This window comes from Cimex lectularius, unplaced genomic scaffold (genome assembly GCF_000648675.2).
Source record: "Cimex lectularius strain Harlan isolate CLEC.00 unplaced genomic scaffold, Clec_2.1 scaffold437, whole genome shotgun sequence".
NCBI classification, from domain to species: Eukaryota; Metazoa; Arthropoda; class Insecta; order Hemiptera; family Cimicidae; genus Cimex; species Cimex lectularius.
The window spans coordinates 125,828-152,596 of NW_019392980.1; the positions used below are offsets into that span (position 1 = coordinate 125,828).

The window sequence follows — 26,769 nt, forward strand, 5'->3', positions numbered from 1 at the left end:
TAATCCAGGCATTCTCAGAACTATGAATGATAATATATATCTAAATAAGTAAAACGCCCGGAAAACGAAATGAGATTGTGCGCTTTAGGGTTTTGCCTTATAGTAATTTAACGTGAACGTCCATTTGGGAAAGATTTTTTGGGCTTCTGGCACATTCTTTATGATAGTTTTGCAACAGTGTTTATACGAAATAGCTTTTTTCACATATGCACTATACACTTAAGGACAAAATGCGCCACAAAACCTCTGACTTAAATATTTTTATTCCCGCTGCCCTGAGTTTTCAACAATAAATGAATTTTTACAAATAATGAAATTTTCCAAAACAACCAACAAAAATGTTAGATAAAATAATAAAAAGAAAAATCAATTGAAGATGGCATAAAAAAATTTAGAGTATGGAAATAAACCGTTCACAAATTGATTTGTGCTTTACTTTCACCAACAATAACCGTTCGAATTCTATTTGTATGTTCTCAATTATATGAGAGAACTTAATAAAATCTAATAACAGATCAAACATCCTGACACTATTTCCAATGATTTTGATGACTAACATAAATTTGATTATAGCGGTTTTTTTATGTTTAATACAATGGTTAATATCTTTCAATTAATTAAGGCTTTTAGTTGAGATAAAAAAGTCAGTGTCACGAACGGGATTCGAACCTATCTTCGGCTGATACGCTGGTGCTCTACCACTTGAGCTATCGTGACCTTGATCCACGCGGACACTAACTTCCCATCTCAACCCCACCTTTTGAATTTTCCGAATTGAATTAGAATCCCGTTCGTTACATCGACTTTTTTGACTCAACTAAAAACCTTAATTAATTGAAAGATATTAATTGGCCAAGCGGACCACGAAAACTAGTGAATACAATAGTTAATATATAAATTTGGTTATTTATTTATATTTACATTTATACTCCAAATTCAAGTGTTTTTCTTTGTAGAAGCCTCTACATATTGAATATGTTGACCATAGTTATTTTTGGTTTGGGTTAAAGAAACAATTTTTTGAAGCGTTTTGTTTCCACCAATTAGACAAACAGGAAATAGGGGAGAACTGGGTATTGCCAGTCACTTAATTTCTGCACATTGCCTCATGTTCCATGATTGAGACCGAAATATGACAAAACCGTGTTCTAGTATAAATTTATCCTCGGTTTCTCTTGATACAATCAATTTTTTTAAAAAATATATTTGCAAAATTTGTACAAGTCAAAATAACTGATTTGACCGGAATGTGTATATATATTTATTATTCGGACGGTTTTAAGAAAAATCGAAAGACCCGTAAACTTTTATTTTTATCTAGTTTCTCATGAAGCAAAAGTTCAAAAGTTTTGATGTAACTCGCAAAGATCATATGATACGGATAGGAACGTTACCATTTCCAGTAGCAAAGCATAACATACATTTTTTTATGGTTTCAATTTATTTGTAAAAAATATTCACCAACCGCAGTTTTTAAGAAAAGAAAAACTTACCCAACTTTAACCAATGATAAATTTATTTATTTATCATTTTAATTGGTAGTAAATTACTTGCGCGTGGAGCAGACAGAAAATTTCAACTCAATTTCCTCAATTACATCATTTAATATGACCCTTTAAATGAAGCTCATTAAAGCGAGATTCAGCCTGTGCAAATTTCGATTCCTAAATACAAATTTATAGGAATGAATGTTTAACAAAAAAAATTTAGATACATTTTTTGACGTTTAAGTATTAAAAAAAATTACTATTAATTAAGGTTTTTAGTTGAGATAAAAAAGTCAATGTCACGAGAGGGATTCGAACCCACGATCTTCGGCTAGATACGCCGTAATGTAACATGTAATATATTAATTGGTCAAGCGGACCACGAAATTAGTGAATTAAAAAAAAATGATTGAAATACTGCAATCCGTTTGCGATTCTTTCGCGAAATGCAATATAAAAAACCCATTATTAAAAAATTGATAACTGGGTATGAAATGAGGGTTGTTTACGACAATGTTCAGGTAAAAAAAATCTTAGAAAAACGCAACGACCCACATCTAACAACTACAAAATTACATCCCAAGGAAATAATATTTCCATTTGGTGTGATCGGATGGGGTAATTGTTTATAACTCAAGATTATTGTATTAAGAGATTGTATTGTAATCATCGAGTATCTTCAATACATAACGTTTTCGACAGGGTGAAGTTAACTTCTTTATTCCCGCATATTTGGGCGTTTTCGAGAAGAATCTCCAAGCCACATACTTTTTTTTTAATGTAGCTTCTTATTTGTCAAAAAGTATCGATCTAACTTTCCAGCATAGCGGGAAACGAATAAACACTTAAATTTTAAAATCGTCACGGTATGCATCAATGTACAGTTGTAGAAGGTTTTTGACCCAAAATTCAATGAGGCAAAGCGTTTTTAAATTAGAGCAGGCTTTTTAAAATTGGGCGCAATAAATTATTTCTGAATATTGTTCCTCGGAAAAACAAAATCTTCATCTTTTCAACCTATGATACAGAAAGAAAATTTCGGATCAATTTCCTCAAATGACCTCGGTTAACAGGACGCTCTGGATTAGGCGCGATTCAGCTTGGTGCAAATTTCTTTCAAATTTAAAGGAATTAATGTTTAACAAAAAAATGTGAATAAGAATTGTTTCGGGTTTTTTTGAGACTGTTGAGTAATAGAAAGACTATTTGTAGATCGTGAGATGCGGTGTATGCCCCCCAATGACATTTGAGCACTCCCAACACAACACAGAAGAATGTCACATTTACACTTTGAGCCCTGAATATGATCTCAATAAAGGTCGAAACGTTGGCACGATGAAGAAAATGTTTTTCTAAAACCTACGTCACACCAGACCGTTTCTTGCGATCTCCAAATAGTCATTAACTAACGGCCACACGTGCGACTCATGGGTACCTGTTGGTTGGCGCGAATCGACCTAGGTGCCCAGGATGCCAAGATAATAGACTCACAGTGTCGCACGTGTTGGAAGTGTGTCACAGCTTGGCCCCGTATAGGGACCGAAATGGAATACCGCCGGACTGTAGGAGAATGCTCGAACATGGTAGCGAGTTTAAAGAAAAACTTTTTAGGTTTTTGGGAGATATTGGGATAATGGGTATATAGTGGGTTATTTAATTCAAAGGTTAAAGTTTAGTTTAAGTGTATGTTAGAATAGGAGTATGCTGGGCGGCGGTGCAGCATATCATTTCAAGGCTCTCCCGCTGCTTCGCCAAGCCGGGTCGGGGCGCAATATCGAGTAACCTCCGACCCGGATTCTAGACAGAGGATATGCATGTGTGATTGGGTTTGTATATAGGATATGTACTTATTGTATGATTGAGTGTGAGAATGACTAGTTTTAGGGAACGTAGCCAAATAGCCAAAGAAGTCAATGGGGCCCGATCAGAGCCCAACCTTGGAGTCCCTCTGGCACCAAGGTGAGTGACTTCCCCTGATCTATCCTAGGAGATCTCGTAATTCTAATACAACTAATGGTCACTGAACACCACACACACCCAATAAAAAGAATGGATTGAAATGTTTAAATCCATTTGCAATACCCTCCAACAACGCAATATAAACTATCAATTTTAAAAAAAACGTAATACTCAGATAGAAGGATGCTCAGCAAAAAGTGACGACCAATAGTTAACAATTTCAAAACCTGGATTCATCGCATTGTGCATTCGGTGGGATTGGATGGGGTTAGTTAATTATGAGCTTTTTCTCTTGAACAAACAGTTAATGTTTATGGATTCTCCATTTATTTAGAGCGATTAAAATCAACATTTGGCCAAAAACAGCCACTGACTAATTGAAACGGATTGTTTTCTACCAAGTGCTTGGCTGGAATATGCTACCACACACCCCGTATTTACCGGTCATTTCTTCTTCAGAATTTAACTTATATTAAGCCTTGAAATATTAAATTGATTGTAAAAGCTTCAATTAGCTTGGACTGCGGAAAACCCACAAAAAGCTGAGATATTCATGGAAGACGGAACTATTGTGAAAAACAATCTCTGATGAGGTTCCATCCTAAAGAAGTATAGACATTAAAAGAAATATTGACGACGGAACTACAAATTTACATGAAAGCGGGCACCGGATAGTTTAATAAAACAATTTATACAATATATTGCTGAATTAATTAATTTACTTTAATGTTATGTTATGTTTAACTTATGAACCAAAAATTGTTATTCATTTACCATAAAAGAAGGTTTGGACTTACTTTAAAAATCGATAGTTAAGGGCTTTTTATGATTTTCGTTCTATGTGGGTTCTACTGAAAGTAATAAAGTGAAAAAATTGAAAATATAGATAATCTTAAAGTTACACAACGTAGCGAAAAAAAAGACTGAGAATATGCTGACCAAGATGACCAGAGATATCCACAATCCAGACAAATTATGTATCCATCTTTTTGGTTTAACAACATAACAACAGTGATCAAAATCTAATACGCCTTTATTTAAATCCAATGTAAGATAGATACGATAAGTGAAAAAAAACCAGCGGGATTCGAACCCACGACCTTCGGCTTGATACGCCGGTACTCTACCACTTGAGCTATCGTGACTTCGATCCACTCGGGCACTAACTTCCCATCTCAACCCCACCTTTTGTATTTCCTCCCCNCGGCGTATCAAGCGAAGGTCGTGGGTTCGTATCCCGCTCGTGACACTGAGTTTTTTATCTCAACTTAAAACCTTAATTAATTGAATGTAATAAGAACGTTATTTTATTGTTTTTAAAAATTACAAACGAAGAACAGTTAAATGAGTGGTTTATTTCAATTTGTGAACAGTTCAGATTGATTAATTATTAACATATAATTTATTTACATAAGAAAAAATAAGAAAAGAAAAATGAATTAGATAACTGGTTATATATCACAATCTGTGATAAGGTAAATTTGAAAGGAAGAAAAATACTTATTTCTTTCTTCCGTCATTCAAAGAATATATCTCTTTCATCAGGACTTCGATAATATTTCTAATGATTATCTACAATAAGAAATAAATTCAAAGTCCTCCCAAAAAGGGTATAAGAAACTGTGTTTTTTCTTTCTTTGAAACTCGCCTTTTCCCCGACTTTTCTATGTACAATTATAATATTAAGGCATAAACTTTTAATTTTTTTAATGTAAGATGATAAAACGGAACCATGCTTAATATACATGTTAGTGCAAAACTCAAACAAATGTATATTATTTGAAAATCCGTATTACCCAAGTTTGTTTTTATTGTGGAAATCTGTACTTACTTTGTAGGCAGTCGGCATTCAGGAGATCTTTACACTTTTCGTGACATTTCACGCCGCATTCTGTACAGCGGACACCCTGTCTTGCGATGCCCCAGAGTAAACCTTCGCATTCGTAACAGTACGTGGGCGATGTAGCCGACCAAAGCATAAAGTTGTGCGGTGTCGTGCTGGAAATCGGATAGATCAGCGCCTGCAGGGTCTTCTTGTAGACGTGCATTTTCTGGTGAAAAAAATTGCAAATAGTTATCCAGGAACATTATGTTTCTACCCGACCTCGTTTTACCAGTTCTTCATCATTCAGCGTAGCCCTAGGCACTGCCGATGTCAGCCCGGCGTTTCGTTTTGCCGCCATTGTCTGTAAACCATTTTTTAATTTCTTTTTAGTAATTTCTAGTATATTTTGAAGATTCTATCCATGCGTAATTGTGTGATCTAAATTTAACTTTGAACTTCTATACAGCTCACTATTTTCTTAGTTAACTCAGTGTAATAAGAATAAAAATTATATAAATAATAATCATTATCATCATTTTTATAACAATACAAAAACTAAAACAAAAATAGATTAGTAAATCATGCTTGATCTATAGCATTTTTAATTAACAATTAAAAAAGCAATACCAAAAGTGCTGAAGTTTAATGGCTATGCACACAAAAAATAATGAGTTCAATTTTTCTCCTAGGAAAAAAGGGTGAACCAAAAATATATATAATTGATCAATTACCAATATATAATTGATACTTTAAAAACAAATGATTTTGAGCTAAGATGATTTATTGATTAAACGCACTGAAAATCAAGACTTGTTGCTTCCACTTATCTACCTGTAAGATCAACCACCTTGATGGCAATCATAAAATGTATATTTTTTTTATTATTAATAATAGATGTTTTCTGTATTTGATCTTTAAGTGGCCAGCTTCAAATTCATCTTAGTTTTCCTTCTAGCATGTTAATTTATTTAAAAATAAATAAGAAAAAAAATAAGCTGAAATAAACTTGTGCTTATATATATTACAAAGACTACAAAAAAAAATTTTCTGAGCATTTACTCATCCATAATTAAACTATGATAGCAATATTTAATTTTATTACTTATGAAAGGAGGCAATGGACGTGGGATTAACAATTTCATTTAAGCCTTTTTTGGTAAAACTAGCCATAAAAATTAGTCTATCCGATTCATTTTAACTAACCGTTAAAACCTTTAAATACGAATTTTTTTAGCAAACAAAATATCGTCTTTTTTTTAATATAGGCTCATCCAGGGGGAGAGCCCTAATTTTCTTCCCACAGGTTGGCGTAAAAATGATGAATTAAATATTCGGGAGGAACTTGAGACAGAATAAATTCTGAAGATGCCTGTTGATCTCATGATCCCAAAACTCAGATTGGATACAATTTCAAATTAAGAGTATAGAACAGACTGGGAGAGATGGATGACATCGATGGTGACATCATACGATTACTTTATCCGACGTAAGGGAAAACAGCAAAATTACATTTCTTTGGATCTTATGCATTCATGAGGAAAACAAGAAGATAAATTGACTAGATGAGGACATCTATCACACCCTGAATATACAAATACATTATCATTAATAAAGAATAACTCCTCCGTTCAATGTGAAATTATTCCAGCACAGAAACACAAAAACAAGGTCATTTCAGGAAGAAACGGCATAACTACTAGTACTAAAATGACTGTTCCCGAGTACTCGTCATCACAAGACTAGAGGATCTTTAAAGTCCGCAACTGGCCTATTCGGCCTTATCACACGTTTGATTCTCAAGATGAGCACCTCCGCATACGACGGAAGAGTGATACCGCCGCAGCATTGGTGTAGAGACGCCCCAGCCCCTAAGGGCCAAGACAACCTCGCTCTCCGTTTGTCCGCTCCGAATGGTCGGGCCCGCGTTGTGCATCGGGTCGTATGCCGCGACAACAATCCTAAATACATCAGCCTGTTCTCCCGCGCACTCCCTAGATAGAGAAGGCCACTCTATATCTTTGAGTATAGGGGCTTCCCTAGCACAGAAACTACCAGATCCGCCCCGGCCGCGGTTTTGGTTTAAGTGGAATTGCTATCTTAGATGAGCACCGCCTACGGTAAAGATCTCCTTTCGAGCTCAGCCTACACCTGCTATGCGCATTCAAGGGACGCCATAGGCTCAGCCTAGGTGGTCCGATCCTTCCCTTCCCCAAGGGTACCACGCCGGTCATACGCACAACAATGCAAGCATACTCGAGTCGGAGAAACCGATTCACTAACCGTTTCCGTCCGCCTACTCACGCATTCGAGGGACTATTCCGCATAATCATCGCGTCCTCAACGCCTATACGCTGTCGTCCGGTCCGCCGTATCCCGTGAGGCCGGGTGTATAACGATGGCCATACACAAGCATCAGCCAGAACAGCTTTTGCCTAAGTTCCCGTCACGCACCACCAGGAAACCATTCCCAGTGTAACTTTGGGCTGATTTTGGAACATTTAAGTTACCCCGTGGTACAGATGGCCATACACCCTACCCCGTCTATGCAGACAGGATCTGGTGCACTGGCCCTCCTGTGACTCTGCTAAGGCTAAAATGATAGTGGTATAGCTGAAACCCGAAACATATGTTCAGGCTCAAATCAGTAGAACCAAACGTATGAAGATATTCCCAGGAAGAATAAACCGCGGATGTAATACATTGATGCGAAGACTAAAATCCCTTCTCTTGGAAGAGGAAACTTGGGAGCCCTTACAAAAATTTTGGGATCTGGTAAAAAGCCTTATCCTTAATGAAGAGCTTAAGATAATAATGGACAAGGCACACTAAACCAATATTAGTTGCTTTGCGTCGTAATGAGGGCGATACATTTTAATCTTACAAGCTTCTAAATTAATTAAGTTTCCTTTGGATCATAATATCATATGAAAATTAACCATGTAAATTGTAATGTAGTACTGATGATAATGACTTTGAAACAATTTCGCCAACCTATAGGAGATTTGAAACTCTACAAATCACGTTTAGCAACTTTTTGCGAATTTCATCCTTATTTTTCCCTTTTATAAGAACAACAAAAGGTGCTGATAATAAACTCAAACAAGACAAATACAGGTTGTAATGTCGAGTACATTAGATAGCACTCAGATGGTTTATAAATTTTTATGTGACAAAGAGGATATCGGAGGAGAGAAAAAATGCGATATTTTTTGTATGGTACAAAAATTCGTATTAAAGATTGCTAAGTGTGCTTACGAATGTGAATATTTTTATGTAAACGAATTTTATTCGTCTACTTTATAGAATCTCCTTTTGCTTTCTGGAAATTTTTGTATATAAAAATCTCGTTTAATACCTACCATTATATTTATTATTTTCTTATCCTGGGCAAAAGCACAACAAATCTAATGATTTCTAATGACCACGAATGATTCAATTAATATGAACACATAGTTATGTGGCCAATATTCAATCTATTATAACCAAAAAAAGTATAATTAAAATTGGTGGCCCCACGTACATAGCCTAAAGTCGTAATAAAATTAAAATGTTATCTTAATGAACAGAAAAGAATACAATTAATGGTCATTACTTTTGCCATTGCTATAATTTGAAAATTAATAGGAATAACTACAGCCTACTGTTTTTTTAAAGCCAACAAAACATTAACTATGAAAATCCCAAACAAAAGGAACTAATACTTTTGATTGCATTTTATTAATTAAAAGTAATTAAAATCGAAATAATATTTTAATATACATATGATACTAACTTTACCAATATATTTATTACAAAAAATGTTTATATGCCAAGAATAAAACCTTGATTTGGTTTTTCACATGCTACTATATTTTACAAGGAAAAGTTTTGCAGATTATGGACGGTTGACTACAATATTTGAAACAAGCTTATCCAAAAGGGTTAAGCACATGCATCACATAAACACTACCGAATACATAACTTAAAATAATGCTCAAAATAATAATTAATAAATAATGAAAGAATGCAGAGATTTCACCATGCACATTACTAAAGTTAATTTAATTCTTCCTCATATGTGAGGAAGAATTATTATAGTTAAATTTAATGGGATTTAGTTTCAAATTCTTTCTCTGCACATGTGCTTATTAGTCTAGAAAGTCTAAAAAAATGAGAAGACACAAGCATGTACAAATCAAAACTTTCGGTTTGTGTTAAGTTTGAAATACCTTGAGCACCTGGAGGTGTCGGGAAGCAACAACAACAACATTGTATTAGTTCATATCATATTAAAGGACGTTGGATATTATCAGGATTATTATCTCATAAAATATAGGCATTCTGCAGGGTGAATAATGAAAAGATTTTGTCTCCTTATAATTTACATTTTTTATATTAAAACTGATTGACATATATATATAAGTTTTGTATGTCAAGATTGGATTTTATCCTTTTATTTTCTTTGAGGGGAAACATCCTTAATGCTATCTGGGGTCGAAAAAGACACAGAAAGGACGTTGCATAATGCAAGGATTTACAATGCATTCAAAATAAGATAAATTCAGCACATCACAATCATTAGAATGTTAAACAGTGATAAATTTTCTCAGCCTATTTATATCAAAAAGTACACAGTTATATTAATTCCAATCGGGGTCAAAACGGACAAGCTAAAAACAGTCGGGTAAAAAAATAAAAGCCGGGAATGTCTTTCATCCATTATAATATCCGTAACTCGGCATGAAATATACACATTTTACATGGCAAGGTTGATTGTTTTTATTATGTGTAATTTCAAAAGTGGGATTATTTTACTTACGAGTTCAGACACAAGCGGTATGGATTTCCTCCTGGGCCTGATGTCGGGCATACTGTCAATGTTGCTGTAGAAAGGATTGTCTCCAGGATGCCTAAAAAATGCATCAGATGTATTATCATAAGTGAAAAATTAAATTAAGTTAACATGTGAACGTAAACTGTTTTTTGGCTTTCAAGTGGCACCTCCACAAAAACAAACTTTCAAAAAATTCTGAATTTCCTTCTCGATTTTAACTATTCTGATATTAAAATTCTTAAGTCTGAAAAACTACGCTTATCAATTAAATCAGTTAATTAAGGTTTTTATTTGAGATAAAAAAGTTAGTGTCACGAGCGAGATTCGAACCCACGATAATCGGCTAAATATGCCGCTGCTCTACCACTTGAGCTGTCGTGACCTCGATCCACTCGGACACTAACTTCCCATCTCAATCCCACCTTTTGAATTTTCCCTTCCTGGGTTCGAATCCCGCTCGTGACACTGACTTTTTTATCTCAACTAAAAACCTTAATTAATTGAAATATATTAATTGGTCAAGCGGACCACTAAAACTAGTGAACTTATGAACATGAACATCATCGACAAGACCGCCTTGTTCAATGTTACACACTAACACACCGAATCACGTGCAGCCAACCGTCAACAGTCGTATTAAAAAAAAAAACTTCAACTTGAAAGTTCAATTTAAAAAAAGTGTTATCTACTTAAAATCTAAAATTGAGAGGCCACCATTTAAAAAATTAAATTGTTTCTTTTTTAAATTAATTACGCGTTAGGATGTTTTAGGAGTCTAATACGATGTAGTCTCATAATCCTAGGATTAGGCAAAATTATTCTCATGAAAAACAAGGAATGGGATAATAAATGATATTTTAAATGGTGAAAAAACATAAATTCTTTTCGTTTTAACTTCCGTTTGTATTATGAATTATTTTTTCTATTTTCAGCAGGCCAATTTTATATTTAACGGTAGATTTTAATATATAAGATACCGTCTAAAACTAGCTTAGTAAGCATTAAATACATCATTCATGCATTTTTATTTTTAAACTGATGAACAAATTTAACGAAAGACTCAATTCATTTAGTTTAAAATTAAATCCATTATCTTACACATTGTAGGTAATTAGGAAATATCGTAGTAAAAAACTGTAAATAATGTTTTGTTTACTTCCTTTTACAGATTAATCCCATATGTACAAAAATAGCGTTATGCTCTTCCATTCTGCTACTGCTAAAGAATCTTTTCCTTCGATGATATCATTATGATATTATTCTTACTTTTTCAATGGCTCCAGTTAGGCATTTGGTCGGTATGGCAGTGTCAGGGCGTAACATTTTCACAGAAAGAATACAGCCAGTACAAAGTCGCCAGGAGACTGAGTGTAAGTAACCCTAAAAAAGGAGGCTTTTCTTCGCCGTTTCAGAGAAACAGGGCTTTACTCTAAAAAGCCAGAACAGGGTCGACCAAAGCCTACGGACGAGAGAGACGACTCATCCGTCATGAGGCTCTACGAAACCGCAGAATTATGGGAAATGAGATGCAATCTGATAAGACAAGTCCGAAATGTTTCTCTTTCCTCCAAGAACGTAAGTAGAAGGCCCAATTGAAATAACTTCGGGGACCGGTGGTCCAATTCTTACCACATCTCAGAAAATGGCTAGGTAACAATTGGCAAGGAAACATGTGAATAGAACATTGAAAGATTGGAGACGAATTCTCATTAAAGAGGTGAGAGTTGGCCTAAAATCTTCAAATCGGGTAATTTCACATGGAGACGCTCAAGAGAAAGGTAACGCTGTATGATTGCTCATGTGGCATTCTCCGGTGGGTCATTGGTGATCTGGGGTAGCATTTCCTTGGAGGCCCTCATCTCATTGGTTGTTGCGCGAAGATCTTTAACTTCACATAGTTCATCTTCGAATAATATTTTTATATTTTTTACTTACTTGTGTTGATGTGATTTGAAGAATATACATGGTCTTAAACAACTCGAAAACTTGAAAAGAAAAAATTAAAACTTTTGAAAAAACTAAATTTCAAGATTTTTTTTAAATTCACAATAAAACATAATTCTTATTCCTAAAATAGTATTTACATAAATCTTATANATTCCATCAAAAACCAAAATAATATAGTCTATTAAATATATAAATGCGGATGGGCAATTAAAAATTAAAATAATTCGATACTGTTGTGAAACAATTTTGTCAAACTTTGAAGCCAACAATGGCAATGTGGTTTATTGAGGCGACGATTGTTATTGGAAAATTATTCACTAATATTGCGGTGTAACTAAGTGTTTACTGTAACAATGTCATATGGTAATGGGAGATATGGTTCAACTTCAAAGAGAATCGAACCCAACCAAATTTCACCTATAAAATTATCGCACCCAGAGATTCACGTTTCATGTTTATTGACGGCAGTTAGTTAATGCAATAGTTTGAACGATATGGTACAGTATTTCCTCGGGGGAAAACTTGACAGAAAAGAGGGAAGTGATACAAACAGGATTGGCATGTAAATCGCTGAATTTACATTTTCCACAGAACACAGCAAGGCTGGCAAAGCCGGAGATTATATGGGAGTGACAGTATAAACTGCTCAGGTAAAATTTGATCGGCTTCTGTGGGTTGAGAGCCAAACTGTTTTATGCGAGCACAACAAGAGCCATGTCTAAAGGAAGAGATTTATTATTTTTTAAGGCGTTTTACCAAGAGCTACGAAGGAAACAAGGGCGGGCGAATTATCATGTTACATAAGAAAATCTTACAATTACATGGAAGAAAAAACACTTTGACTGAGTAGAAATACTTTGTTTGAATATATAAAATATATTTTGCATCGTATAAATGCACTTTTCCACATCCTAAACGTATTTGTTAAATATAAACATTGTTTATAAATCCCAGGCCCTGAAGATGATCTCAATAAAGATCGAAACGTGGCACAATAAAAAAAATGTTTTTCTGAAACCTACATCACACCCGACCGCATCTCACGATATCTGAATAACTATCGATTAACGGTCACTAAGCTCTACACATAAGAAAATCTGTTGGTATTTTTTTTCATTTATTTTTTTTCTGTACGCTTAAAGCAATAACAACAGTTCTACTAAACATTAAAGATCCTTTTAGGAAGCATTATTTAGCCTTTGCTAGTGTTTTAAGCTTTGACTTTAGAAACGGAATAATCTTTAGAAATACAGGTAGGCTTGCTATGAGTATTGAAAAATTATTGGGTAAAAATGTGGGTGGAATGTTCAACGAATTTTCTCGTTACTTATACACTTTTCATCGTTATTGGTTAAAAATGTAGGTATCTACGTTAAATTATATATATATGGAAAAAATGGAGAAAAAACTGGCAAAAAGGAGGGAAAATTGAAAAGGTAGGGTTGAGATGGGAAGTTAGTGCCCGAGTGGATCGTAGTCACTATAGCTCAAGTGGTAGAGCAGCGGCGTATCTAGCCGAAGTCGTTGGTTCGAACCCAGCTCGTGACACTGACTGTTTTATCTCAACTAAAAACCTTAATTACTTGAAAGTTAAGAGGGAGGTTAACCTGGAGAGTGGATAACAAGTTAGGAGTGCATTGTTAAACAAAAGAAAAGAAATCATTTTTTTTGTAAATATATTGATTACAATCTGTAACTTTATTTGCAGTGTGTAAAGAACTAGATTTAAAATGGCATAGATTACGTGTCATGAGGGGGATTAACAACCATTATTGTTCTCCTAACTATACGCAACGTCTCCACCACGTTTACTAGGTAGCGAGGTCATCTCCTCTTCAGTTCTCCCATGGTGATTTAAGGGTGATTTATATTTGATGAATATTGAGCAACTTTATTGGGCCCAGAAGAGAGTTTATCGTGGAAAGTGGAAAATGTGTGGATGTGGTGCGAATTATTTTTCGCAAGTTTGGGATTTTTGTCATTGTAAATGATTTTATGTAACATTTGTAAATGTTTAAGACCTATTGGGAGCATTAGCAATGGACTTGGAAAGACTACTCTTTGTATGTTGGAAAGTTTAGCTTCCCGCACAGTTCTCATCTGTACGTCCAGATTAATTTTTATTGTACTGTATTTTTCAGTTCTGTTGAAAAGTTAGATATGCATTTCAGTAATGGGAAGAGTAGTCCGGCACGCTTGTTAAATTGCTACTGCTTTAGTCGTGTGTTCCAGGTTAGTCTTGAGTCTAGTTGGAATCCAAGATAGCGGTCGCTGTCTGTTTTGGTAAGTATTATCGAGGAGATATTGTATGAGAGTTTCGCTTCGAAGGGTGAGTGGTACGTGAGTATGGAATTCCTCCGTGCCCGTAGCTCCTCAAAAGCAATTGTGGGATTGGGATCAGAGGATAACACAGTTGTATTGTCGGCAAAGGATGCTAAAAGGGTGGAGGGTGAAGGTGGGATATCTGCGGAATAGTGGGAAAAAGATCGGTCCATGTACTCAATGAAGCACTCCCACTAACAGAGGACAATAATCGGTGTAGCACAATCCTGGTCGGATTCTGAAGAATCGTACAGATAGATAGAAGGGAACGATTAAGAAGAAGGTATTTGGAAAGATGAGCTTTAATTTTTATGTGAGGGCGTTATGCCACATGCGGTTAAACGTCTATGACTCATCATGAAAGGGACCACACAGTATTCTTGAGATCGAGGGATGAAGTCCACAATGCGAAGTACTTGTTGGGTATGGTACAGTAAAAAAGGATACTAGGAAGCAGGGTTTGCGCTACTCAGGCATTGCAGCGTCCTAGCTTATTGTACCTTCCTCCTTCCTTAGTTCAGTACAATAGACTCAATCCTTCTGCTTAGAAGTATCAGGTCATTGACTGTCGCTACTGCAATTTGATTCCCTAAGATTTTTCCGTAGTTAAGTTAAATCTCCATTGAGCTGTTGCTTCGAATTCGAAGATGATATGAGTGGCTGTTTCTTCCTCCTCATTACTTAATCTGCAAATGGGATTTTCGTTGTATACACCCATGATGTGTCGATGTTTTCTCACATGGCAGTGACCGGTTAGTAGTCCTACCTGAGTCTTATAATGAGTAAGTTAGTAGTCCTCTGAGTTTGGCCCTCAGTTGGGTGCAGTTCCAGCAATGCTTTTGCCAGTCATGGTGAGGGTTGTTTCACCATAAGTTTACTATGTCTAGCACCGCTAGAGTTTATCTACTTCTCCATTTGTTTTTTTTCGATCCATTCTGCGATGGAGGATTCTATATTTGTCTTTGTCATCCCAAGTATAGGTTCGGGGCCAGGTATGGTCTTGCAGATCCTCCTCTGGCCAGACTATCTGCTTTCTCATTGCCCAAAATTCTCCTGTGCCCTGCCACCCTAGATATTATCAGGTTGTTGTGTTTCCCCAGATTTTGGAGATTTAGGATACATTCACTGAATAATTTTGATGTGATTCTTTTACATGCTAATGGCTGCTTGGCCATCACAGCTTACGAGGAATTTTTTGCCAGTGTAACCTCTTATAAGATTTTCCAGGGCACAAAAATTGATGGCATGTATTTCTGCTTGAAAGACCGATGTGTACTTCCCTAATGAGTTTGATTGCTCATGTTTTGGGCTTGTACAGAAAACGCCTGAACCGTACTTGGTGCGTACTAGGTTGTTGAGTTCGGAAGGCAAATTGACGGTCTGGGAGAAAATTGGAGGAGTTGAGGGCAGGTGAGCATTTTATCGAATATTTTATTATCTTCCAAACCTTTGAGGTATATTATCAAAACTTATTGTCCTAGAAGTAGTCAGAACTATTCAGAAGAGCCTGTTAATCGCCCCTGACGAGTTTAATTTTAACAAATAATTATTTTAGTTTTTTTTTTCCAACAGTTAATTCTCGATAGTTCACGAAAGGCATGAAGATAGGCCGGATAATGACCTGTTGTCCGAAAGGATGAGTTCGAGATGCCAGTTTCATAAATACATCCATTCCAAATTAAACCTAACACTCCGAAAAATTATTGGAAACGAAATTTAATGTTATAATATTGAATTGTAGTTCTAATAAAAAATTAATTACTGTGACATGACATTAAATTCATTTAAAATGAGAGCATTACCTTACTTACAAATCAAAACAAAAAAACAATATACTGCTCTACAAGTTTACAATTTGTTCGGATGTTAATAATCAACAGTTTGAACAATATGTGGTATTTTTAAAATCCCCTTTGTTTCGGATATGCTCCAGTTACATGTGCCAATAGGTAATTAATTATCGTTTGATTAATGACGTTTCAATCGTCTACGAGCATCCATTATCGTCTCCTTTAAAGAGGTATTGTTACATAATATATACTGGCTAGTTAATCCGTCTCGCAGGAGTTGCTATCATCAAAATAAAGAATTTTACAGATTTTGAAAATATTGAATTTTCTAGTTTTTAAAGACCAATTTTAAGAAATGGCGAGAATTGTACTTAAATCACGTTGGTCCATTTAATTTAACGCTATTTATGGCTCCAGTGTCCTATAAATTTTCTTGTTAAGTTCATAGTTAACTAGATAAGTTCATAAGTTCGTGGTCCGTTTGACCAATTAATATCTTTCAATTAATTTAAGTTTTTAGTTGAGATACAAATGTCAATGGCACGAGCAGGATTTGAACCCACGATCTTCGGTTAGATACGCCGCTGTTCTAACACTTGAGCTATCGTGACCTCGATCCACTCGGACACTAACTTCCCGTCATGATAGCTCAAGTGGTAGAGTAGCGGCGTATCTAGCCGAAGGTCGTGGGTTCGAATCCCGCTCGTGACACTGACTTTTTTTATCCCAACTAAAAACCTTAATTAATTGAATTAAATTATAAGTTTTACCTTAAACTGAAGAAAAATACTGATTGTACAATCACTTCTTACCCATTGCCTCGGTTGCCGTCAGCTCCTGCTCCACCATTCTGTAACACGGAAATATAAGAATTAAATTTTTTACACCATATTTGTATACTCAAACACACACGCATTAACACATCCACATTTTCTAAAAGTTCTAAGTGGTGGCATAAAAGTTATATTTTCTTCCATCTTTTCCTTTCTCGTAACCACTGATAACTAAAATAAGCTTACATGAAATGATGTTCTATCCAATGTTTGAGTGTTGTTCGGAAATAGCTAACAAATTTGAGCCATTGTGTTTTAAACTGAAAAATTTGTGAACATTGATACGGCAAAAAATAAAAATTATTTCATAAACTTTCTGTTTACCCTCGATTGTTTAATTTCTTCCGAGCGGAGTTTACTGTTGTAAAAGATTAAAAGTTTGAATCTGAAAAGTTTAAGAAAGTTCAGTTTTATTAACAGGATTTTTCTTGTAAGTTAACTCGAAATTCAAGGAGTTCCAAAAGGTGAATTTGCTTCTAATATTGCCAATATATGTATTACATATACATTTCAAATATTTCTACGGTAAAATACATTATCTATAATTTAAAAAACGTAATTCACTCACAATTAGTTAATCTTATTATGTAAGATATTATTTGAAATAAAAACCTAGTCACGAGGGGGTCTTGCTTAGAGAAGACGGAAACGTATATATTGCTGGTCGTACCGAAAGGGATTCAATCAGAGATAATAGCTAAAGTATACGAAGAAGGACATATTGGTTTCAAGAAAAAAAAAAATAGAAATTAGACAGAGAATACAGCATACCAAGCGTGACCCAAAAAATAGAAAAAATAATCACGAACTGTGCTCCGTGTATATTCGCCGACAGAAAAAGGGATAAAGCAGAAGGAAAACTATATACTATAGACAAAGAAAATAGTCCTCTGGACTATCCACATGGATCACCTTGGACCTCTGATTAGCACGGATAAAGGATACTAACAAATTTTGATATAACAGATGCTTTTACCAAATTTCAAAAATGAAAATTCCGCAATTTAGACGCCTGTCAATATCAGAGTCCCGAATTCACTGGACAAGATGAGAACGATACGAGTTAAACTTCTAAGTTTGTACTGCATTTCTAATTTTATTTTTTGAAAATCTAAAACCCAACATTTAGGAGAGAGAAATTCGGATTTTCGCGAACATAGAATAAAATTCACTAGTTTTCGTGGTCCGCTTGACCAATTAATACCTTTCAATTAATTAAGGTTTTAGTTGAGATAAAAAAGTCAGTGTCGCGAGAGGGATACGAACCCACGACCTTCGGCTAGATACGCCACTACTCTACCACTTGAGCTATCGTGACTTCGATCCACACACTTCAACCCCAACTTTTGAATTTGAAATGGGAAGTTAGTGCCCGAATGGATCGAAGTCATGATAGCTCATTTAGTAGAGCAGCGGCGTATCTAGCCGAAGGTCGTGTGTTAGAATCCCGCTCGTGACACTTACTTTTTTATCTCAACTAAAACCTTAATTAATTGAAATACAGTAAAATATTCCGCTTCTCGTCGAAATTACGCTCCCGGTGTCTTGTTGATGGAACAGCAACTGACTCGTATTTCCTCACATCGCTAACAACAGAATGAACTTTTTATGGTTTTCTCTTGGGCGATCAGGAAAGTTCTGGGAATACAACTCGACAGCGCGACGGGCAATACCTACTCTATTCCACTCCATAACAACTCACTGTTGGTTGAAAAAATGTGCTCTTCGGTTCATTTCGAATGGAATATTGAATGCGACGAAAGGTACTATTTAAAATTTATTTGCTTCCACGAGATAAGATTTGTTCTTATAATGCGAGCAATTGACAAGCAATGAAAGAATGTAAACAATAAAGGCAATTAATCTTTACTTTAGCGAAGAAGCAAATTATTGGAATTAACAACGAGACAAACGAAATGCAAATATTTTGCCATAACTTGTTCATTTTTTGACGAATTTCAAATCCGATTGTACCATTGTTTTGAAGGTACAAAAGCCTTTGAAATGATGTGTCAATATGTACAGGGACATGTTTGAAATTTTGACATTGAAAGTTGGCCTGTGGTACCTTGTATAATTTTTCTCCAAAAAAAGATAAAAATTTGAAACAAGACTAAAAAACTATTAAACACTTATTTTTGGGTTTTTGATAGCGCCATTGTTTNAATTAGAAAATACAATTAAAATATTAACACAACTTTTAAAATGAAATATTATTTCTTTTATTTTTTTAAATAAAAATATATACCCTTTTAATACAATTATTAATTTTTATTTTGACGTCAACGTAATAAAAATTAACTCACTTGAATAGTGTGCACACCAAATTTTTCTTTTTACCAAAAATAGCTGTTTACCCACACAAGCCAGAAAGGAATATGTAAAAGGGATATAAAAAAGAGCCCTTTCTTGGCCCCTACTCTTTTCACTGTTTGAGTGTGTGGAGGGGCATGGCGGTTCATTTAAATCTGAACGGGACATATATATATATACACGTATATACATATATACGTATATACATATATATATGTATTATATATATATGGAATTAATAGGTGCTCAAATTGACAAGGCAATCGTGGAGTGAAACACTGTAATTAACACAACGACAAACGACATAAAGATTATTATTAACCATTGTACCACTAATTAACCATCCCTAACCATGTACAGCAATGACGTCAACGCCCAGGCTGAAGTGACGTGTGGAGGGGGGGCGATGAGGTTCAGAAGGTTTTGGGGCAAAAAAAAAATGGAAGCACGACGGAATTTTGTTTTGTATTTAGACGTTAATTGTAATCTTTATATCGTTGTTTTAATTACAGTGTTTCACTCCACGATTTTCTTGTCGATTACAGCACCTACTAATTCNATATGGAGATACATATGTAGGTAGGTAAATAGGTAGGCAGATGGAAGACAGTTTAATAAGATTAAATAGATTTATATATATATATATATATATGTATATAAATTAAATATTTAATGTATGCATATTAAAATAATTAACTTAGAGTTTAGAAGTTATTTAATTTTCACTTTTAGGATAATATCTTAAAAATTACCTCTTTTAAACGGTGTTATTTTTAGAAGGTATTTTTGAATGGAAATCAAAGAAAAAGTAAACCTTTATCACCCGGGCTTGTTAATGGGTTGGTAATGAGCAAACTTCAGCCCGGAGTAATTTTCCCGCTTGTCTAAGGACTCAAAGACTTAAAATCCAGCCGGGTTTACTACTAATTAGGAATTGAATCATTTCCTGTGGAGGGAAACCTTGCCAGTGGCGGCAGAAGCTCGAGGCAAGTTTCGTTGTTTAAAGCACAGTGATAATTTTTACCATGTATTTTTTAGTCGTTTTCTAAAGAAGAAGGAACAGTATTTGAAAAAAAAAAATTATTTAATTTTGTAACTCTTTGAAAGAGGTGATTTTTTAATTTGTGTTAAATAAATGAAATCCCTATGAATTTGAGTTTGGAAATTTTAGTAATAATAAAGGGTAATTAGTTTTTAAATATCATTCCACGATGATTATATAAACAACATTTTGGCATATAATTTTAATAATCACTTTTTTTATTCTAAATTACAACTTACGGATGTCGTAGTAGTCGAAGCAGCTTCTTTTTTCTCTGCTTCTTGAACTTTCTCTTCTGCTTTTCTTTCTTTGAGAGCTTTTAAGAGTTTCCATTTGCTTCCGAGAGGCCCGTCCTTTCCCGAGAGTTCTTCTTTTCCAGGTGGACCGGGTGACACATCGGGGTCGAACTTAAACCTTGGCAGAGAAGGCGTACCTGGACCGGTGTCTTCCAAATCATGTACGCTTGCTGAATCTTCCCTGATGGCTGTGTCTTCGCTTCCGGACCAGCCTTCCGGCAAAGAAACGGAAGCTTCACTAGGCGGAACACTGATGGAACCCTCTCGGCTTGGTTTTTCCGCCTGCTTCATTGTCGATGTGGAACTTCTTCGTATCTTGTCTCGAGAACCTTCGAAATCTTCTTCTTCGATTTCGTCTCCACTTTGCTGTGGGGAGTCTGGACCGCTCGTCTCTCCAGAAGATACGTCTTCGGCGTCTAAGTGCCTCGCACTGGAAATGCTGTCTTTTCTTTCGGGCTCTTGACCTTCCGCTATACGCTGTGTTTGCGATTGGATCTTCTTTTCTTCTTCTATGTCCGCTTTTGGAACTATTTTTGACTGAAGTTCGACTAAAACGGACGACATTTGTAACCGCATTTTTTCTTTTAGCTCATTGATTTCTTTTTCGTTATCGTGTGGAAGCTCGAACGAGTTTCCAGTTTTCTCCATTTCTTCGAGTTTCCGGAGTTCGTAGCAGTACCATTCGTCCTCGCTGTCGATACTGTCTTCGGTACTTTGCCTCCTAGAGGAGACTCGGGACGTGCTCCTCCAAGAGTGTGTACTCCGGTTATCATCGTCCGTGTCTCCTGACCCTCTTCCGCCCCATGGTATTTCTAGACTCTGTTGATGTCTCGATAAATGCCTTCCTCCACTATGAGGCCTTGATTGGTTATTGGCATGATATATGTGATTTTCTACAACGGGAAGGATTTCAGGTTGTGAACTGCTTTGCGGTAATTTATTACTTTCTTCTGAACTTATTCTTTCGAATATCTCATTTCTTCTCATCTCTTCTTCCTCCTCGTCTTGAGTGATTATAGCGAACATATCTTCTGGTTTTATGCAATCGTCGTCAGAAATCGACGAAGACTGTCTCCTTCTGTATTTTCCCAATGCTCTGCTAACGGCAAATTCTCTTGAAGCTGGCACCACAGTAACTGGAGTCGCATTAGCCAACTCTTTTGAATCCTCTTCTTTCGCCCCAGTGAACTTTTTAGCTTCACCCACCGTCTGGAATAAAGATGAAGTTTCTTCTGCATCGAATACTCCTGTGAAAGTTTGTTGTTCAGGTTTTCGTTCTGAATTGGAAACTACTGGAGGAATCACTTCTTCCGCATAGAATTCATCTTGTTTTTCCATTTCATCATTTTTCTGAACTACGATCGGGATCGTGTTCTGCAAGTTTTGCTGTTGTTCTGATTGGGATTGTTCAGGGTATATTTTAGTAATTGTTTGTTTTTGTGGCACGTGTATCGGTTGTGCAGGTTGTAGAGGTTGCGTTGATGGCTTTTGCACCATAGCGAATTGCATAACCGAGTCGACGCTTTGCTGCTGTTTAATAACCGGTTGTGGAGGTCGCGGGGGTGGAATCGATCTTTGTAGTTTTAAAAATCGAGAGTCCTGGTTAGAATCTGTGAAAACGCTGTCTTCGCTGTCTTCTGATACTGTACTGTGCTTACCACTTCCGCCCCATTCAGTTTCTGATTGTTCGGGATCCGACATGGAATGAGGAGCACCTCCTCTCCGTTTCGCTTTTTGTAATATTCCAGACATAGTCGAATAAATGGCATGGTGTCGTTTTTTCTTACGAGGTAGAGTTCCTGAAACCTTGACAGTTTGAGAGCATGGTTGTGTTTCTTTTGGGCCTACTAAATCTTCCCTTCGTACTCCAGATGGTAAAGAGTGCGATCGATGTCTTTTTGGTAAATGAAATTCAGGCAGCCAATTCGAAACTTGACTCATTGCGTGCTTCAGTGTAGCATGCCTTTTAGGTTTTTTCGGTTTATCTTCTGGTATTGTTTCTTTTAGGTCAGAAGAGAACGATATGTAACCCGACTGTGAAACTATCACACTGCTCGGATCGTAATATTCTTGTTGGTTAATCCGTTGATCTGGTAATGAATTAGGCCGCTGCTCTATTAGAACTCTGTGGTTGTCTTCCGGTTGAATCCAACCCCCTCCCAATTGTTGGTGGTGTGAAATATCCGATCTAAATGGTTTTTGGGGTGGTATCTTAGCATCGTACCTTACTTCGTACATAGGTACTCCTGCATGAAGTTCCCTGTCATATACCGTACTTGCGGAACGGATAGTACTCGCGCTAGACTCTCTACTAAGGTCCGCATCAGGCGATTCTTGAACCCATTGTTCTTGGTACGCTATTCTTGGTCCCGTTTGTTCATGCTGAATTGGTCTACTTATACTTCCCGTCGGATAATAAGTTAAAGCATCCGTGATGTTTCCAGTCGGAAACATCGTACGGTACATAGCTGTTTTATAGCCTTCATGACTTGTCATCATATCACCTGTTATTTGCTGGTTTGGCACCGACCCCGTCGAATAAACACGCTGTAAGGTTCTTTTATTTTGCCTCGCCGGAAAGGAACTGGTTGAAAATTTTTTTTGTTGTTCGTAGGAAGGCACTTGCCGTTCTACTACAGGCTGTCTGTATAATTCTTGGGCGTAATGTCCGATAATGTCGGGGTAGGAAGAGAGTGTAGTGGTGGGGACAGTTGACGACCTACTCGTGTACACCGATGTGAAAGGGTGCTGACGATTACTTCCTGCAACTGAATATATAACGGGTGGTTGTTCAGTTTGGTATGTGTAGTCGTGGCTATAGTGATGGCGTTGAGGGTAATCATAAGACTTATGCCTTTTTTTAGCCGTGACCGACATTTCCGGGGCTGGAGGTGGAACGAAACCTTCTTGCGCGGCGTCCTGTAAGCTCGTTGGTGTTCGAACGGTCGTAAAAGACGAAGTTCTGTGGCCACCAGGAAGGACGCCGTTATACCCATTGCTATTATCACTATAATTTGCATCGGCTTCGTTGTATTCGTTAATAGAATGAACAGGGGCTGAGTGATAAGTTCGCGGTTGGTTTAAAGGCAATCTATTAGAGTGGTGAAGTACACCATCCGTGTGAGACGGCGTTTTTGTTGCTTTCGGAGAGCCGGGCGATTTTTCCAGGCTCGACCATCCACTCATTGACGACAGACCTGAATCAGATTTAGCTGATGCTATTCTAGCACACGTTCGGTTAATTTGCTTAGGCGATGTCCTCGGGGATTTCGGAGAGTGTGGTGTGCGAGGGCTTAGCCCTTGTGATTGCTGATGTTCAATAGTGCTTGCGCTCAGCCCCTCACCGCTGAAAGACGGGATTTCACTGGATGGTTGATATGTTTCACTCGGTACTTCCGATGCTGGCATAAGAAATATAGAAGTACAGTCTTGTGGAGCAGGAGGCGGAGGGCTGCTTGATAACTGGATTTGAGCTGTTTCCATCTGATGGTGATCGTTCTCCGACCCGATATAGCCGTCCTGCCGTGTCCTGATACTACCGGAAAACTTGTCAAGTTCTTGCTCATTAAAGATACAAGATCTTGCCACATCGTAGGATATTTCGACAGGTTCCATGACGGCGGATGTTGAGTAAGGGCTCATCCTTTCACTTTCTTTGTATTTCGGTGATGTAGGTAAGGACCGAGTGCATTCTCTAACGGACAACGGGCTGGTATTTCTCAGCGTAGAAGACCCGTATAAATTATCCTCTAATCTCCTTCTTGGAGATGTAGGAGTTCTAGGGAGTGTTGTGGTAGGAAAGTTAAGGCTTCTCGACATCTCGTCCTCCGCTTCTGCCTCGAAAGGATTCAAAGAACTTGTTTTTCTAATTTCTTCTCCCTGAACGCCAGAAAAACTCCAATTATCAATCCCACTTTCTTCGTACATCCTACTTATCTGTTCGTCCAACTCGTTTGCACCTTCACGTACGGTCTCCATGTCATTGGGATCCTTAAGATATTTTCGCTTCGGAGACTCAGACAGTAGACGGTCTTGCAACTCTTTCAAATTTTTCGAGTCTTTCTGGAGTTTCGTTGTCAGGATATCTAATTCTTTAAGCTTTTCTATTGCAGCTTGGTCCATTGTACTCAAATCCGTCAATTGTTTAATATCCTGCTCGATTATTATTGGAGAGGAAGCTCTGTAAGTTTTGAAATCTGCAGAACCGTAAGATTCCGTCAGTTTTTTACTATCTTCTCTTCTACCGTTCCCGTTGCTATCCTCTTCTGGCTCTTCCCATATCATTCCGAGTTGTGACGAACTCGACATCGCCATCGGAGGTTGGACTGATGATACAAGGTCGTTGCGATATGCATTATTTAAACTACGGTAGAAGGCTTCATCCGGAAGATTCATGTCATCCATGCCCATCTTGAGCTTCAACTCGGATATTAGCGCGTCCGTTGCCGATGAAATGGCAAGATCGTTATCGGTCACTATCGGCCCGATAGGGACGACATCCATGCATGAACTCTCGCGGGCCTCTTCGATGCTGCAACTTACAGCACCATCACCACTTTCGACTGCGGAGTAGAAATCGATCAGCTGGGATATGACGCCCTGCTGCTCGCAAAGGAGAAATTCCAGTTTCTCCAATCTCTCCCACATCTTGATGTACTCCTGAGAGAGGAGGTCCAGGGCGCGCCAAGCGTACCGCAGCTCGGACTCTAGGAGGCCGATTCTCGTCCCCAGTCGGTCCATGCAGTCGCCGATGATGAGGTCCATGTTCGGCTGCCGCTGAGCCGGCGGATGATGCGGCGGGGGCGAGGCGACCGGCGACGCCGGCGCCGACTTGCTCGACTCCATTCCGAGTCCACGGAAACACTCAACGGCCCCCCATTCCTCCTCCCGGCCTGGACGTCCTCCCGCCCTCAAGTCTTTTCCAGGCACCACTGATCCTCCATCCTCTCCTCAAGCACCTGGCAAATCAAACGCATTATCTCAGTATGGCATTAGACATTAGGAAGGTAAATAAACGAAACAACCATTCGATTCTTATGCTGGTTCCTTAAAGAGTATTAACACTGCAACCGTTTCAGTATCCTCCATGTCTTATAAGTTCTCACTTCGTTGAAGATCTGCTCTTCATAACAACAATTCATCACGTCCGTACAACCCAGATTTATGTACAATAAAAATCCTCAAATACAGAATGTACTATTAAAACCTCAAATATGCAATATTATGTTCAATAAAAATTTCCATTTTGCCACATAATTTAAAATAAAAATATTAAAATGCGCAGCATAAATAACAGAGACATCACCCGACTGATAAGTAACTTTTGTGTAACTAAGTTTATATTTGCCTTACTGGTCTAGTACACATTCATTTTTAAATAAATGGAACAGAATAATCTCATTTACGTATATGTATTTAAATATATAATTTAAAATTGTATACATACACATTGTATAGTAAGCCGTAAGGTAATTAAAATTCACAGTGAGATACATTTCTAATTTAGTTTCTGTAAAGCTAAAGCGTTATTTGCTCAATAAATATTTGTACTTCGAAAAAAGATTTATCAATGTCAACAGAACTGAAAACAGTATACGAGTAGGAATAAAATAACTTGATTATCGATTGCCTGTTTAACAAATTTATAGTTTCTATATAAGAAAAATGGCAAAAAGGAGGGGAAAATTCAAAAGGTGGGGTTGAGATGGGAAGTTAGTGTCCCAGTGGATCGAGGTCACGTTAGCTCAAGTGGTAGAGCAGCGGCGTATTTAGCCGAAGGTCGTGGATTCAAATCCCGCTTGTGACACTGACTTTTTTATCCCAACCAAAACCTTAATTAATTGAAAAGAGTTTCTATATAAGATTTTATTAATTCCCTCCAATTCTGTCAACCCGTATTCGTACAAATATGCGTTTAATTTCTTTTGTAATACAAGCCGTGTATCGCCGAGATTTTACTATTTTCTGTTTTGCGTTTAAACGAAAAATCAAAATTTCCTAATTTAAAAGAAGTTGTAGTTTCCGCTTTTGGCTTTAGTTTGGCGTCGGTAGTGCTTAATATTCCAACGACTCTCGTAACCAATCACGACCCGATAAAAACAGAGAAGTCTCCCTCAGAGTACTCGGTAGTCTTCGGGGCGCG

The 26,769-nt window shown here is 36.9% G+C and overlaps 1 protein-coding gene across 5 annotated transcripts in view; it reads right to left on the reverse strand.

Moving 5' to 3' along the window:
* LOC106667999 (protein unc-13 homolog A) overlaps positions 1–25,617 on the reverse strand; it is a 50,540-nt gene extending 24,923 nt beyond the window's left edge. For 3 of the 5 annotated variants that reach the window (XM_024229575.1, XM_024229578.1, XM_024229574.1), the window contains exons 1-6: positions 20,571–25,617; positions 16,956–16,993; positions 10,070–10,160; positions 9,480–9,488; positions 5,561–5,632; positions 5,278–5,497 (exon numbers count right to left, since the gene is read on the reverse strand). In XM_024229575.1, the coding sequence (XP_024085343.1) occupies positions 5,278–5,497; positions 5,561–5,632; positions 9,480–9,488; positions 10,070–10,160; positions 16,956–16,993; positions 20,571–25,472 (5,332 nt within the window). In that variant the 5' untranslated portion in view covers positions 25,473–25,617. The remainder of the gene's footprint in view (positions 1–5,277; positions 5,498–5,560; positions 5,633–9,479; positions 9,489–10,069; positions 10,161–16,955; positions 16,994–20,570) is intronic. The other 2 variants (XM_024229577.1, XM_024229576.1) reach the window with 1 other exon arrangement.
* Positions 25,618–26,769: the final 1,152 nt, after the last annotated feature.